This window comes from Pleurodeles waltl, chromosome 6 (genome assembly GCF_031143425.1).
Source record: "Pleurodeles waltl isolate 20211129_DDA chromosome 6, aPleWal1.hap1.20221129, whole genome shotgun sequence".
NCBI classification, from domain to species: Eukaryota; Metazoa; Chordata; class Amphibia; order Caudata; family Salamandridae; genus Pleurodeles; species Pleurodeles waltl.
Genome location: NC_090445.1, coordinates 1,509,866,698 through 1,509,882,447, shown reverse-complemented (window position 1 = coordinate 1,509,882,447; position 15,750 = coordinate 1,509,866,698). Strand labels below are relative to the sequence as shown.

The 15,750-nt window shown below is 48.7% G+C and overlaps 1 protein-coding gene across 2 annotated transcripts in view; it reads right to left on the bottom strand.

The window, feature by feature from the left end:
- The window catches only part of CFAP74 (cilia and flagella associated protein 74), a 978,701-nt gene that overhangs the window by 274,221 nt on the left and 688,730 nt on the right, over positions 1 to 15,750 (bottom strand). For both annotated transcript variants that reach the window (XM_069241006.1, XM_069241005.1), the window contains exon 34: positions 9,214 to 9,369. In XM_069241006.1, coding sequence (XP_069097107.1) covers positions 9,214 to 9,369 — 156 coding nt within the window. The remainder of the gene's footprint in view (positions 1 to 9,213; positions 9,370 to 15,750) is intronic.

The following is a 15,750-nucleotide window of genomic DNA, read 5'->3' as shown; positions in this document are numbered from 1 at the left end:
TACAGAGAGGTGTCTCAGAAGGGAGTAGGGTTTTCCCCCTTTGAACTTCTGTTTGGTCATCCTGTAAGAGGACCACTAGCTCTTGTGAAAGAAGGCTGGGAGAGACCTCTTCATGAGCCTAAGCAAGATATGGTGGACTATGTACTAGACCTATGTTCCAGGATGGCAGAGTACATGGAAAAGGCAAGTAAACACCTTGAGGCCAGCCAACAACTCCAGAAGATGTGGTATGACGAAAAGGCTGCTATGGTTGAGTTCCAGCCAGGGCAGAAAGTCTGGGTTCTGGAGCCTGTGGCTCCCAGGGAACTTCAGGACAGATGGAGTGGCCCTTACCCAGTGCTAGAGAGAAAGAGTCAGGTCACCTACCTGGTAGACCTAGGCACTAGCAGGACCCCCAAAAGGGTGATCCATGTGAACCGCCTCAAACTCTTTCAGGACAGGGCAGATGTAAACATTTTAATGGTTACAGATGAGGACCACAAAGCTGAGAGTGAACCTCTCCCTGATCTCCTCTCCACTGACCCTAAAGATGGCTCAGTAGATGGAGTGATCTATTCAGACACCCTCTCTGGCCAACAGCAAGCTGACTGTAGGAAAGTCCTACAACAGTTTGCTGAGCTCTTTTCCCTAACCCCTGGTCAGACACACCTGTGTACCCATGATGCGGACATAGGGGACAGCATGCCTGTCAAAAACACAATTTTTGACAGTCTGACCAATTTAAGGAAAGCATCAAAGTGGAAGTCCACAAGATGCTGGAATTGGGAATCATTGAGCACTCTGACAGCCCCTGGGCTAGCCCAGTGGTCTTAGTCCCCAGACCTCACACAAAAGATGGCAAGAGAGAGATGAGGTTTTTGGACTACAGAGGACTTAATTCTGTCACCAAGACATATGCCCATCCCATTCCAAGGGCAGATGAGTTAATTGATAAATTGGGTGCTGCCAAATACTTGAGTACCTTTGACTTGACAGCAGGATACTGTCAAATAAAAATGGCACCAGGAGCAAAAGAAAAGACAGTATTCTCTACACTTGATGGGCACCATCAGTTTACTGTGATGCCCTTTGGATTAAAGAATGCCCCTCCCACCTTCCAAAGGTTGGTGAATCAAGTCCTTGCTGGCTTGGAGTCCTTTAGTGCAGCTTATCTTGATGATATTGCTGTCTTTAGCTCCAGCTGGCAGGATCACCTGGTCCACCTGAAGAAGGTTTTGCAGGCCCTGCAAGCAGCAGGCCTCTCTATCAAGGCATCCAAATGTCAGATAGGGCAGGGTACTGTGGTTTATTTGGGACACCTTGAAGGTGGAGGCCAAGTTCAGCCACTTCAACCCAAGATCCAGACTATTCTGGACTGGGTAGCTCCAAAAACCCAGACTCGAGTCAGGGAATTCCTTGGCTTGAGTGGTTACTATAGGAGGTTTGTGAAGGGATATGGATCCATAGTGACACCCCTCACAGAACTTACCTCTAAGAAAATGCCCAAGAAGGTAAACTGGACTATAGAATGCCAACAGGCCTTTGACACCCTGAAACAAGCTATGTGCACAGCACCAGTTCTAAAAGCTCCAGATTACTCCAAGCAGTTCATTGTGCAGACTGATGCCTCTGAACATGGGATAGGGGCAGTTCTGTCCCAAATAAATGATGATGGCTTTGACCAGCCAGTTGCCTTCATTAGCAGGCGGTTACTCCCCAGGGAGCAGCGTTGGAGTGCCATTGAGAGGGAGGCCTTTGCTGTGGTCCCTGAAGAAGCTGAGACCATACCTCTTTGGTACTCACTTTGTAGTTCAAACTGACCACAGACCTCTCAGATGGCTAATGCAAATGAAAGGTGAAAATCCAAAACTGTTGAGGTGGTCCATATCACTACAGGGAGTGGACTTTATAGTGGAACACAGACCAGGGACTGCCCATGCCAATGCAGATGGCCTTTCCAGGTTCTTCCACTTAGAAAATGAAGACTCTCTTGGGAAAGGTTAGTCTCATCCTCTTTCGTTTGGGGGGGGGGCGGTTTGTGTAAGGAAATGTCTCCTTGGCATGGTTATCCCCTGACTTTTTGCCTTTGCTGATGCTAAGTTATGATTTGAAAGTGTGTTGGGACCCTGCTAACCAGGCCCCAGCACCAGTGTTCTTTCCCTAAACTGTACCTTTGTCTCCACAACTGGCACAACCCTGGCACCCAGGTAAGCCCCTTGTAACTGGTACCCCTGGTACCAAGGGCCCTGATGCCAGGGAAGGTCTTTAAGGGCTGCAGCATGTCTTATGCCACCCTAGGGACCCCTCACTCAGCACATACACACTGCTTGCCAGCTTGTGTGTGCTGGTGGGGAGAAACTGACTAAGTCAACATGGCACTCCCCTCAGAGTGCCATGCCAACTTCATACTGCCTGTGGCATAGGTAAGTCACCCCTCTAGCAGGCCTTACAGCCCTAAGGCAGGGTGCACTATACCACAGGTGAGGGCATATGGGCATGAGCACTATGCCCCTACAGTGTCTAAGCCAAACCTAAGCCAGACATTGTAAGTGCAGGGTAGCCATAAGAGTATATGGTCTGGGAGTCTGTCAAACACGAACTCCACAGCACCATAATGGCTACACTGAAAACTGGGAAGTTTGGTATCAAACTTCTCAGCACAATAAATGCACACTGATGCCAGTGTGCACTTTATTGTAAAAAATACACCCAGAGGGCATCTTAGAGATGCCCCCTAAAAACATACCCAACTTCCAGTGTGGGCTGACTAGTTTCTGCCAGCCTGCCACACACCAGACATGTTGCTGGCCACATGGGGAGAGTGCCTTTGTCACTCTGTGGCCAGGAACAAAGCCTGTACTGGGTGGAGGTGCTTATCACCTCCCCCGCAGGAACTGTAACACCTGGCGGTCAGCCTCCAAGGCTCACCCCCTTTGTTACAGCGCCACAGGGCATCCCAGCTAGTGAAGATGCCCGCCCCTCCGGCCACTGCCCCCACTTTTGGCGGCAAGGCTGGAGGAGATAATGAGGAAAACAAGGAGGAGTCACCCACCAGTCAGGACAGCCCCTAAGGTGTCCTGAGCTGAGGTGACTCTTACTTGTAGAAATCCTCCATCTTGTAGAAGGAGGATTCCCCCAATACGATTAGGGATGTGCCCCCTTCCCCACAGGGAGGAGGCACAAAGAGAGTGTAGCCACCCTCAGGGTCAGTAGCCATTGGCTACTGCCCTCCCAGACCTAAACACACCCCTAAATTGAGTATTTAGGGGCTCCCAGAACGAGGAAGATAGATTCCTGCAACCTAAAGAAGAAGAAGGACTGCTGACCTGAAGCCCTCCAGTGAAGACGGACGACGACTGATTTGGCCCCAGCCCCCCCAGCCTGTCTCCCTACTTCGAAGAAAACTGCAACTGCAACGCATCCAACAGGGTCCAGCAACCTCTGAAGCCTCAGAGGACTACCCTGCATCTAAAGGACCAAGAAGCTCCAGAGAACAGCGGCCCTGTTCAAGAAACTGCAACTTTTTGAAACAAAGAAGCAACTTTTAAAGACCCCGCGTTTCCCGCCGGAAGCGTGAGACTTTCCACTCTGCACCCGACGCCCCTTGCTCGACCTGCAGAAAACTAACACTATAGGGAAGACTCCCCGGTGACTGCAAGCCCGTGAGTAGCCAGAGTTGAACCCCCTGAGCCCCCACAGCGACGCCTGCAGAGGAAATCCAGAGGCTCCCCCTGACCGCGACTGCCTGCTTCAAGGAACCCGACGCCTGGAAACTACACTGCACCCGCAGCCCCCAGTACCTGAAGGAACCGAACTCCAGTGCAGGAGCAACCCCCAGGTGACCCTCTGCCTAGCCCAGGTGGTGGCTACCCAGAGGAGCCCCCCCTGTGCCTGCCTGCATCGCTGAAGCGACCCCCGGGTCTCCCCATTGATTCCTATTAGAAACCCAACGCCTGTTTGCACTCTGCACCCGGCCACCCCTGTGCCGCTGAGGGTGTACTTTCTGTGCTTGCTTGTGTCCCCCCCGGTGCCCTACAAAACCCCCCTGGTCTGCCCTCCAAAGATGCGGGTACTTACCTGCTGGCTGACTGGAGCCGGGGCATCCCTATCTCCATTGTAGCCTATGTGTTTTGGGCACCACTTTGCCCTCTGCACATGACCGGCCCTGAGCTGCTGGTGTGGTAACTTTGGGGTTGCCTTGAACCCCCAACGGTGGGCTGCCTATGCCCCTGAACTGAGACTTGTAAGTGTTTTACTTACCTCCTAATCTAACCTTTACTTACCTCCCCCAGGAACTGTTGATTTTTGCACTGTGTCCACTTTGAAAATAGCTTATTGACATTTTTACAAAGACTGTACATAATATTGTTTTCATTCAAAGTTCCTAGGGTATCTAAGTGAAGTCCCTTACATTTAAAGTGTTTGATGTAAATCTTGAACCTGTGGTTCTTAAAATAAACTAAGAAAATATATTTTTCTATATAAAAACCTATTGGCCTGGAATTTGACTTTGAGTGTGTGTTCCTCATTTATTGCCTGTGTGTGTACAACAAATGCTTAACACTACCCTAGGCGCCTATGAAGAACAGGGGGTGCTCCGGTTCCAGTCTGCCAGCAGGTAAGTACCTACGTCCTCGGGGGCAGACCAAGGGGGTTTTGTAGAGCCTTGGGGGGGAGGGGGTTGGAGGGGAGGGGGAGATGAAACACAAGTAGGCACACAAAATACACCCTCAGCGACACAGGTGTGACCGGGTGCAATGTGAAAAGCAGGCGTCGGGTTTCAGGTAGGAAACAATGGAGGGACCCGGCGGTCACTCTGTGGGGCAGGCACAGGGGGGGCTCCTTGGGGCAGCCACCACCTGGGCTAGGCAGAGGGTCACCTGGGGGTCACTCCTGCATTGAAGTTCGGTTCCTTCAGGTCCTGGGTGCCGCGGGTGCAGTGTTGGTTCCAGGCGTTGGGTCCCTTGTTACAGGCAGTCGCAGTCAGGGGGAGCCTCTGGATTCTCTCTGCAGGCGTCACTGTGGGGGCTCACCAGGGAGTCCTCCCTGAGGTGTTTATTCTCTGGATCTCGAGCCGGGGGCATCGGGTGCAGAGTGTGAAGTCTCACACTTCCGGCGGGAAACGTGCAGTCTTTGAAAGTTGCTTCTTTGTTGCAAAGAAGTAGCTGGTTTTGAACAGGGCCGCTGTTCACAGGAGTTTCTTGGTCCTTTAGTCCAGGGCAGTCCTCTCAGGCTTCAGAGGTCGCTGGTCCCTGTCTGATGCGTCGCTGGAGCAGCTTTTCGAAGTTGGAGAAAGGCGGGTAAGGCTGGGGCCAAAGCAGTTGTCATCTTCCTCTTTCTCTGCAGGCTTGTATGTCAGCAGTCCTTCTTGTTTCTTCAGGTTGCAGGAATCTAGTTTCCTGGGATCTGGGGAGCCTCTAAATACTGAATTTAGGGGTGTCTTTAGGTCTGGGAGGGCAGTAGCCAAAGGCTACTGTCCTTGAGGGTGGCTACACCCTCTTTGTGTCTCCTCCCTGTGGGGAGGGGGGCACATCCCTAATCCTATTGGGGAATCCTCCGAACTCAAAATGGAGGATTTCTCAAGGCAGGGGTCACCTCAGCTCAGGACACCTTAGGGGCCGTCGTGACTGGTGGGTGACTCCTCCTTGTTTTTCTCATTATCCCCTCCAGCCTTGCTGCCAAAAGTGGGGGCAGTGGCCGGAGGGGTGGGCATCTCCACTAGCTGGGATGCCCTGGGGTGCTGTAACAAAAGGGGTGAGCCTTTGAGGCTCACCGCCAGGTGTTACAGTTCCTGCAGGGGGGAGGTGAGAATCACCTCCACCCAGTACAGGCTTTGTTACTGGCCACAGAGTGACAAATGCACTCTCCCCGTGTGGCCAGCAACATGTCTGGTGTGTGGCAGGCTGGCAGAAACTGGTCAGCCTACACTAGAAGTCGGGTAGGTATTCAGGGGGCATCTCTAAGTTTCCCTCTGGGTGTATGTTACAATAAATTGCACACTGGCATCAGTGTGCATTTATTGTGCTGAGGAGTTTGATACCTAACTTCCCAGTTTTCAGTGTAGCCATTATGGAACTGTGGAGTTTGTGTTTGACAAACTCCCAGACCATATACTCTTATGGCTACCGTGCACTTACAATGTCTAAGGTTTGGCTTAGACACTGTAGGGGCATAGTGCTCATGCACAAATGCCCTCACCTGTGGTATAGTGCACCCTGCCTTAGGGCTGTAAGGCCTGCTAGAGGGGTGACTTACCTATGCCACAGGCATTGTGAGGTTGGCATGGCACTCTGAGGGGAGTGCCATGTTGACTTAGTCATTTTCTCCCCACCAGCACACACAAGCTGAGAGGCAGTGTGCATGTGTTGAGTGAGGGGTCCCCAGGGTGGCATAAGATATGCTGCAGCCCTTAGAGACCTTCCCTGGCATCAGGGCCCCTGGTACCAGGGGTACCAGTTACAAGGGACTTACCTGAGTGCCAGGGTTGTGCCAATTGTGGTGACAAAGGTACAGTTTAGGGAAAGAACACTGGTGCTGGGGCCTGGTTAGCAGGGCCCAAGCAAACTTTCAAATCATAACTTAGCATCAGCAAAGGCAAAAAGTTAGGGGGTAACCATATCAAGGGGCATTTCCTTACATCCACCATGTGCTGCAATGTAGAAAGAAAGCCATAGGCACTTGAACAACTTCAGGCTATCTGTACCGTCTAGATGGTATGCAAGAAGGAGAAGCTTGAGGAACATACTCCTGCTGGTAATTATATTTGGAGTAGGATTTGTACTCATCCATTTCTACTCCAAAATCTGGAACATATCTTACATTCAATTGCATTGAACTGTAAGCAGTCTGTCTTGCACAGTCACTAGCATCATCTTCCTGATCTGACTGTAAAATCTGAGCTGGGAGTACAGCTAACACCTTCAGTGTTAAAAAGAACAGACTCGTTAAAAATGTTCTCCAGTGGTAAGGTTGTTGTCGACAGGAGTAGCATCGATGGGGTCATCATCGATGAGTTCACCATAAATGGAGTTAACTTCGAACTGGAAACTATACGAACTCTAGACGGTAGCACAGGGGAAAATACAAGCTGTTGTCATAGTCAGTATCATCGACAGCCCCATTGCTGATGTGGACTGGGTTTTTGCAGATTGTTTCTTCCTGGTCACTGGTTGATCCTCCATCAACTGTGCTATGTGCGCTATTTCTTTCTATGGCAATGAGTCTTCAGAGGAATGCTTTCGTGAACTATGCTTAGATTCTGAATAGGTGGTGGCAAGCGCTGCATCAGGTAAATCAAGTTCAGGAAACTGTATGTCTCCTTCTCTTCTTTTGCACTACCTTCATAAAACTGCTTGCAGGGACACTTTTCACAGAATCTTTCCCTGAAGAGAGAGAAACTCCCTTGAGATGGAAATTATCTTTAGCTATTGGGTATAATGCCATCCTTCTTTCTCTGTCCTTGAGAGTCTTAGCTGTAAAAATCTTGCATATATTATGGAGTGATGCTTTATGAGTTGGATAAAGCCAATAAATACTAAGAGAATTTGGATCATCAGTGTAAATGTCCTTGTGTCAACTAGATGAAGAAGGTTTTAAGAGAAATTTCATCTCCATGTCAGCCATGGTGACAGTTGGCTGTCAGATTAAAAGATCTCCATGGGCCAAAAAATGAGAAAAACTTCCCTAAAGACAACTTACAGAACTTCACTGCTGAAGACAGGGCTGGTATAAATACTAAGCAGATCAAGAATAGTAACAGAATTCAGTTCACTCTAACGTAGAATCAAAGCTCTGTCTGGGAACTCTCTCACATATTACGTGTGGTAGAAATCTGAGCTATCGTGGCCTCTAGGGGGAGTAGGAGTGCATAAGGCTCCATCACATTGGCTAAAGTTTAGTTTCTTTCAAATTAGGTGAATGTGCTACTAAACAAATGTTGTTGTTTCAGGATTATGGCCATTTAACACTGTATACTGCTATTTTAATCTACTGGAGATTCAGAGTCTGACAATGGATAATGATTTAAACATGTGAATACATAAAAGAGTCAATGTTGGAGAGTTATGGATTTACTACATTTGCTACATAATCCACCATCTGCTGCATAATTAGTAGATTTCACCAAAAAACAATTAAAACTCAAACGCCTCTAAAGTTACAAACAAAATGCCTGCCTTTCTGTCTTATAAAGGCAGACTATTTGCCAAGGTTAACTGGTGATGACCAGTAGTAATGAGTTGGGTCTTTTGTCCAGTCAGTAGAGGAGCTAAAAAGCCACAGATCGTGCCCCAGTATGCTGAATGATTTGTCATTTCTTGTTGCATAACTTTGTTAACTCTGCATAACAGTCGATCCACCAGTGCAGCATAATTACAGTGGCCTTGATGATTATCATTGTATGACTGATTACTGGCTCTACCTCTGTCTATGGGTGCACGTGTGCTTTTCCTTCATGTGAAAGCAATTTCGGATTGAAGCTACTAGTGGGCGGAACTCACTGAGTTTCACTCAGAGGAATTCTGCGGAGTTGCATGAAAACTCCATGGGATTTCATGGAGTTCGTAATGGGCGGACATTAGCACGCTTAGCTGCACCCGCTGATTTTTAGCTCCGGGAGGTCCTTCTGCACTGAAAAATCAGAGAGAACAGCACCATGTGGCATGCAAGAGGGCACTGCTGCTCGAGTTGATTTTGGTTCTGCTCAAGTAGGTTTTCTACTCTATTGCCAGCTTTATCATTGCAAATGGTTGTGACCTCCCAAGATCGCCCGCAGTGAAAAAAGCTCGCCCGGTTCCCTCTTAGCACCTGAAAATCGCTCTAGGGGATGCCAGTTCTCCCCTTCGCGCTCGCCGGCTTACTGCTGGCGAGCCCTGTGTGAGAAAAAACTCCACCATGTGGCTGCTGGCGGAATTTGGCCAGAACTCCAAAGCTTAACATGGAGTGGCCAAAATTCCACCAACTCCACTGGCGGAGCGGAATTTATCCCCCACTCCTAATTGAAAAACTTAATGGCAAAGGCATGCAAAGCATTTAAACATATAACAAATCGGAGCCTAAAAACACTTGTCGAGATCTAAGCAGCATAAGCATTTATTGGTCGACAGATACTCAACATGCACACTTATTAATATAATCTCAGAATTTCTGCAAATCATTTGCTGATCAGCACAGTCACCAAACCATTGATTACAGTACAAGCACTGACATGCACAGGCTGTGCTCTGCTGCAGTTACCTGAAAGGTGGTTGCTGCCCTTTCGTTGGCTAGCACATACCCCAGGTCTAGCAGTCCACCTTCCACAGAGCAGGCCAGGGAAGGTGTGAGGCCCTGCCCAGTGACGCTCAGCGAGAGCGTGCCTTTCGAGCTGTAGACATCAAGGTGTTCGAAGAACTGTGACAAAGAAAAGGACAGCCATTTAACACTGAAATACACTTGTTACTCCCGTGCAAATTTGATGGTAAATCCTGTATTTTAAAAGATTTCATGCAGCATTACAGTGATAATTTAAATTTAAAAAAAAAAAAAAAAATGGTATGAAGAATAGATTAAAAATATATTGAGATAAATATTTCATGACTAGCTAAATGGAATGGCCGTGGCTAACAAGATACACTTGTGTGAACAAGGGCTGATTTAGCGAAGACAAGGAGAGATGGTGTATATTTTTGTTTTATACAATGCCAGTCTTTGGGGTGCTCCCACAGCCAAACAATTCCACCCCCTCATCTTGAGACTCACCTGTGATCCCCTTACCCCACTTATACTTTAACAGAGTAGCCACTGTCTGTCGGCAATAGGCACTCTAGCCGATACATGCAATATGCACCTCCGCCTTTTTTTCATTATCGTTGTTTAGTACATTTTTTTGTTTCAAATTGGAGACCCACAGCAATCTGCCAGTGCAGCATAATTACAGAGGCCCTGACGATAATCAGTGTATGACTGATTATTGTCTCTACCTCTGTCTAGGGGTGCATGTGTTATTTTCCTTCGCGTGAAAGCAATTCCGATTTAAAGTTAGGGGTGGGCAGAAATCGCAGAATTTCATTTCGTGGGATTCTGCAGACTTACATGAAAACTCGGTGAGAGTCAAATGGGCAGAAATTGGCACGTTGCACTGCTATTGTTGATTTTTAGCTCTAGGAGGTCCTTCTGCACTGAAAAATCAGCGAGAATAGCACCACGTTGCACGCCAGAGGGCACTGCTGCTCTAGTTGACATTACTTCACACTCAAGGGGATTTTCTACTCCACTTTCTCACTGCAAATGGGTGTGACCGACCAAGATAGTCTGCAGTTAGAAAATGCTCCATGATTTTTATCTCACCTTATCCTCTGCTTTCTCCCACCTCTTCAACTTCTCTCTCCACCTCACCCTACTCTTTCTCTGCCTCACGCTTTCACCCTACCTCATCCTGCTTTCTCCGTGCCATGGCCTCTTTTCTCTCTGTCTTACCCTCTCTCTTGCTCTCTCTCTCTCCACCTCATCTTTCTCTTTCCACCACACATTCCTCTTTCAATCCATCTTGGCTTCTTCTAACTGTGCATCAACCTCCTCTGTCTCCACCTCACCATTCTCTCTCCATCTCACCTTTCTTGCTCGGCGTCCTCTCTTCTCATTCTCTGCCTAATCCTCCTCTGTCTTTCCGAACCCCATCTGCTCTTCACTTCATCAACTTTCCTCTCTTCTCGAATATCCTCCCTCTATCTCACCCACCACTCTGTCCCCCTAACTCTCCTACTCATCAGCCTCACCTTTTCATCTCCCCACCTCATAGTTCTCTCCCTCTACTTCACTGTCTTCCGTCAGCATCATCTTCACTGTTGCTGCATATGGGGTACAAACTGAAAGGGAGGATATGCCACTGACAATCATATGTGACTGTACTTATGTTGGTGTGCAGGTCTGTATAATCAGAGCATACACTCCTGCTTTCCTGGATGTGTTTTTTACTAGTAGCTCTAAACAACTGATTTTGAACAGTAGTAGCAGCAAGTCCTGGATTATGTGAGTCATTCTCATGAGCATGCACAAGATCTACAAAGATCTGGGCGACCTGCAATTCAAAGAGATAGTAAGAAGTGCAGCTTTTTAAAGCTGTCAATCGTGCCTACTGCTGCACATTTACTCCAAAAAAGTGTGATAACAATTGGCAGACTAGACAAAGTTGGCAACCTGAGGAGAATCAACTAATCATCAAATGGGTGCCTGTTTCTACACTTAGCTACCCAATGTGCCGTGAGTAGAGCTGCTGAGTGTAGGGAAATACCTCCCTTGGCATGGTTACCCCCTAACTTTTTGTCTTTTGTTGATGCCAGTTATGATTGAAAGTGTGCTGGGACCCTTCTAACCAGGACCCAGCACCAGTGTTCTTTCCTTAAACGGTACATTTGTTCCCACAATTGGCACAGCCCTGGCACACAGATAAGTCCCTTGTAAATGGTACCCCGGGTACTAAGGGCCCTGTGGCTAGAGAAGGTCTCTAAGGGCTGCAGCATGTCTTATGCCACCCAGGGGACCCCTCACTCAGCACATGCACACTGCCTCACAGCTTGTTTGTGCTGGTGGGGAGAAAATGACTACGTCGATATGGCACTCCCCTCAGGGTGCCATGCTCACCTCTCACTGCCTGTGGCATAAGTAAGTCACCACTCTAGCAGGCCTTACAGCCCTAAGGCAGGGTGCACTATACCACAGGTGAGGGCATAGTTGCATAAGCACTATGCCCCTACAGTGTCTAAGCCAAACCTTGGACATTGTAAGTACAGGGTATCCATAAAGAGTATACATTCTGGCAGTCTGTCAAATCCGAACTCCACAGTTCCATAATGGCTACACTGAAATCTGAAAAGTTTGCTATCAATCTTCTCCGCACAATAAATGGACAGTGATGCCAGTGTGGAATTTATTGTAAAATACACCCAGAGGGCATCTTAGAGATGCCCCCTGAATACCAGTCTGACTCCTAGTGCTAGGGTGACCAGTTTCTGCCAGCCTGCCACAACCAGACGAGTTTCTGGCCACATGGAGTGAGTGCCTTTGTCACTCTGTGGCCAGGAACAAAGCCTGTAATGGGTGGAGGTGCTTCTTACCTCCCCCTGCAGGAACTCTAACAGCTGGCAGTGAGCCTCAAAGGCTTCAGCCTGTTGTTACAGCACCCTAGGACATCCCAGCTACTGGAGATGCCCGCCCCTCCGGACACAGGCAAGTCCGGAGGAGATAATGAGAAAAACAAGGAGGAGTCACGTACCAGTCAGGACAGCCCCTAGGGTGCCCTGAGCTGAGGTACTACCTTTAGAAATCCTCCATCTTGAGTTTGGAGAATTCTCCCAATAGGATTAGGGATGTGCCCCACTCCCCTCAGGGAGGAAGCACAAAGAGGGTGTAGCCACCCTCAAAGACAGTAGCCATTGGCTACTACCTCCAGACCTAAACACCCCCCTAACTTTAGTATTTAGGGGCGACCCTGAACCCAGGAAATCAGATTCCTGCAACCTGAAAAAAGAAGAAGGACTGCTGACCTGAAAGCCCTGCAGAGATGAAAGAGACACCAACTGGCTTGGCCCCAGCCCTACCGGCCTGTCTCCAGGCTCAAAGAACCCTCACAGCGATGCATTCGACGGGACCAGTGACCTCTGAGGACTCAGAGGACTGCCCTGCACCTAAAGGGCCAAGAAACTCCTGAGAACAGTGGCACTGTTCAGAAACTGAAACAACTTTGCAACTTTAAAGCAACTTTTAAAGAGACTCCACTTCCCGCCAGAAGCGTGAGTCTTCACACTCTGCACCAGACGCCCCTGGCTCGAGTTTGGAGAAACCAACACCGCAGAGAGGACTCCCAGGCGACTCCACCGACGCAGACACCCTGAGTCAACCTCCCTGAACCCACACAGCGATGCCTGCAGAGAGGATCCAGACTGACCATAAATGCCTGGTAACAAAGGAATCCGACGCCTGGACCAAGCACTGCACCCGCAGCCCCCAGGACCGAGAGGAACCACCTACCAGTGCAGGAGTGATCAGCAGGCGGCCCTCATCTTAGCCCAGTCAGTGGCTGGCCCTAGAAGCCCCCCCTGTGCCCTGCCTCCATCGCCTAAGTGACCCCTGGGCCCCTCCATTGCTTTCTACAGCAAACCCAATGCCTACTTTACCTACTGCACCCAGCACCCCCTGTGCAGCTGAGGGTGTGTTTTGTGGGCTTGTGTGTCCTTCCCCCCCCCCCCAGTGCTCTACAAAACCCCTGGTCTGCTTCCCGAGTACGCAGGTACTTACCTGTAAGCAGACTAGGGCCAGAGCACCCCTGTTCTTCATAGGCACCTATGTGTTTTGGGCCCTCCTTTGACCTCTGCACTTGGTCGGCCCTGTGCTGTAACTTTGGCGTTGCCTTGAACCTCCAACGGTGGGCTGCCTATGCCCAGGAAACTGACTGTGTAAGTGGTTTAATTACCTGAGAAACCTAACCAAACTTACCTCCCCCAGGAACTGTTGATTTTTGCACTGTCCACTTTTAAAATAGCTATTTGCCATTTTAACCAAAACTGTGTGTACTACTGTTTTAAATCAAAGTTCTATACTTACCTGTGTGAAGTACCTTGCATTTTATGTACTTACTTCAAATCTTAAATCTTGTTGCTCTAAAATAAATTAAGAAAATATTTTTTTCTATATAAAAACTATTGGCCTGGAGTTGTCTTTGAGTGTGTGTTCCTCATGTATTGCCTGTTTGTGTACAAAAAAAGCTTAACACTACCCTCTGATAAGCCTACTGCTCGCCCACACTACCACAAAATAGAGCATTAGTATTATCTAATTTTGTCACCCTCAACCTCTAACAGGAACTCTTGGACTCTGTGCACACTATCTCTCACTTTGAGATAGTATATACAGAGCCAACTTCCTACACTGAGGTTGAGGACTGGAGCTCTCATTGAGTGTCTGTTTTTTTTTTCATAGAATATCTGGTTATCAGTTTCTTGAGCAGAATGTATGTTAAAGGAAATTAAAGTTGTTTCATGTTCTCTTCCTCTTTCTCACTAGTCTCTCCTAGTCTTACTGCCCTCTCTTTCTTTCTCTAGCACTCTCTCCGCTTGTCACTTTTGTTTTATCAATCTCCTCCAGTCTATTAATCCTCCTTCTCTGGTCCCTTACTGTAGTAAGGCACCTCTTTTGACAGTCACCCCCCCACACACATTTTCTGCCAGGTTTCTGGTGTGATTCCGAATGTTAGCGCACTGAATCCCTGCTAATCAGGTCCCCAGCACAAGATCTCATTCCTCAAAACTGAACAGTTGTTTTGCCCAATTGGCAAACTCTTTAGCTACCACTGTAAGCTGCTAGTAACTGGTACCCCAAGTACCTAAGGCCTGGGGTACTAAAGAATGTCTCTGAGGGCTGCAACACTAGTTGTGCCACCCCCAGAGATCCCTCACCAAACTCACACAAGTGCTGAAATGGCAGGTTGCGTTTTGGTGCAGGCTAAATTGAAAACACAACCTGTCACACACACCTGTGTGTCAGGTCCCCTGCCACTTCATGTGCCTGGTGTAAGCCACCCTTGAGGCAGGGTGCATTCAGACACGTTAGGGCATATATGCATGAGCAGAGATGGCTCTTCTATACCTCTGTTGATTCTGAGACATAGTAAATGCACAGGGAAGACAATGAATGCGCTGGACACTGGTCACTGCAAGTTCCCCAGCTACATGATGGCTTCTCTGAATCCTGGGATGTTTGGTATCAAACATCTCAGAATAATAAACCCACACTGGCTCCAGTGTTGGATTAATTACAAAATGCACACAGAGGGCACCTTAGAGATACGCCCTGAAAGCCTACGTGGCTACTAGTGTGTTCACTGACTAGTCCAAACCAGTGCAGCCACTGTAGACTGAGTTGCAGCCCCCTGAGGTGAGAGCCAATGCTCTCATCCAGAGCAGGTTGGACATTCCAGGGTAGGGAGCTTCGAAGGCCTTGCCACCTTTGAAATGCAACCCAGGACTCTCCAAATGACGGAGATGACCACCCCCCATCCTGGCCCCACTTTTGACAACAACCCAGGAGGGAAAATTAGGCAGATTAGGTGTGCCCACTTCATGCCACTCCCACCCATAAGGCTGACGAGCTGAAGTGGACACTTCTTTTTAAATTCCTCCATCTTGTTTGGAAGGAATTAGGCCACTAGGGTTAGCTTTATGCCCACTTCCCAGCGGAAGTGGTCATAGAAACGGTATAGTCATCCTAAAGGTGGTCAGCCCATTGGCTACTGCCTGGCACTCCTTGTAACACCCCTAAATTGAGTATTTCGGTGGTACCTCTGAACCTTAGAACTCAGATCCTGACTAGCTACGAAGAAGAAGGACAAAGAAGTGTTGCCCCGGCAGAACAGAAGGAAGAAGCAGCTGACCCGGTACCAACCATTCCGGCCTCAATGGACTCAACACAAAAAGACTTATCCTGCAGCCGCAGCTTAAATAAAAAACAGGAAGCCTACCTGCTTTGTAAAAAGAGTAAGACTCCTGTGAGCAGCGGACCTGCTCAGCAACAAAGTATCTAACAAGGGCTCTGCAGCCTGGATACCCGACACCCGAAGCAACCTCTGCACCTGATGACCTTGACCCGATGAGAAGCCCACCAACAGTGCCAGCAGGGCTCCCCGGCTGCCCTAACTCAGAGTCCACCCGAATGGCACCCCTTCTGGACACATCCAAGACGCCTACGGCCCCTGTACACAGGCTTGTGGAGACATAAAATCTGACAGCGACAGCAACCACT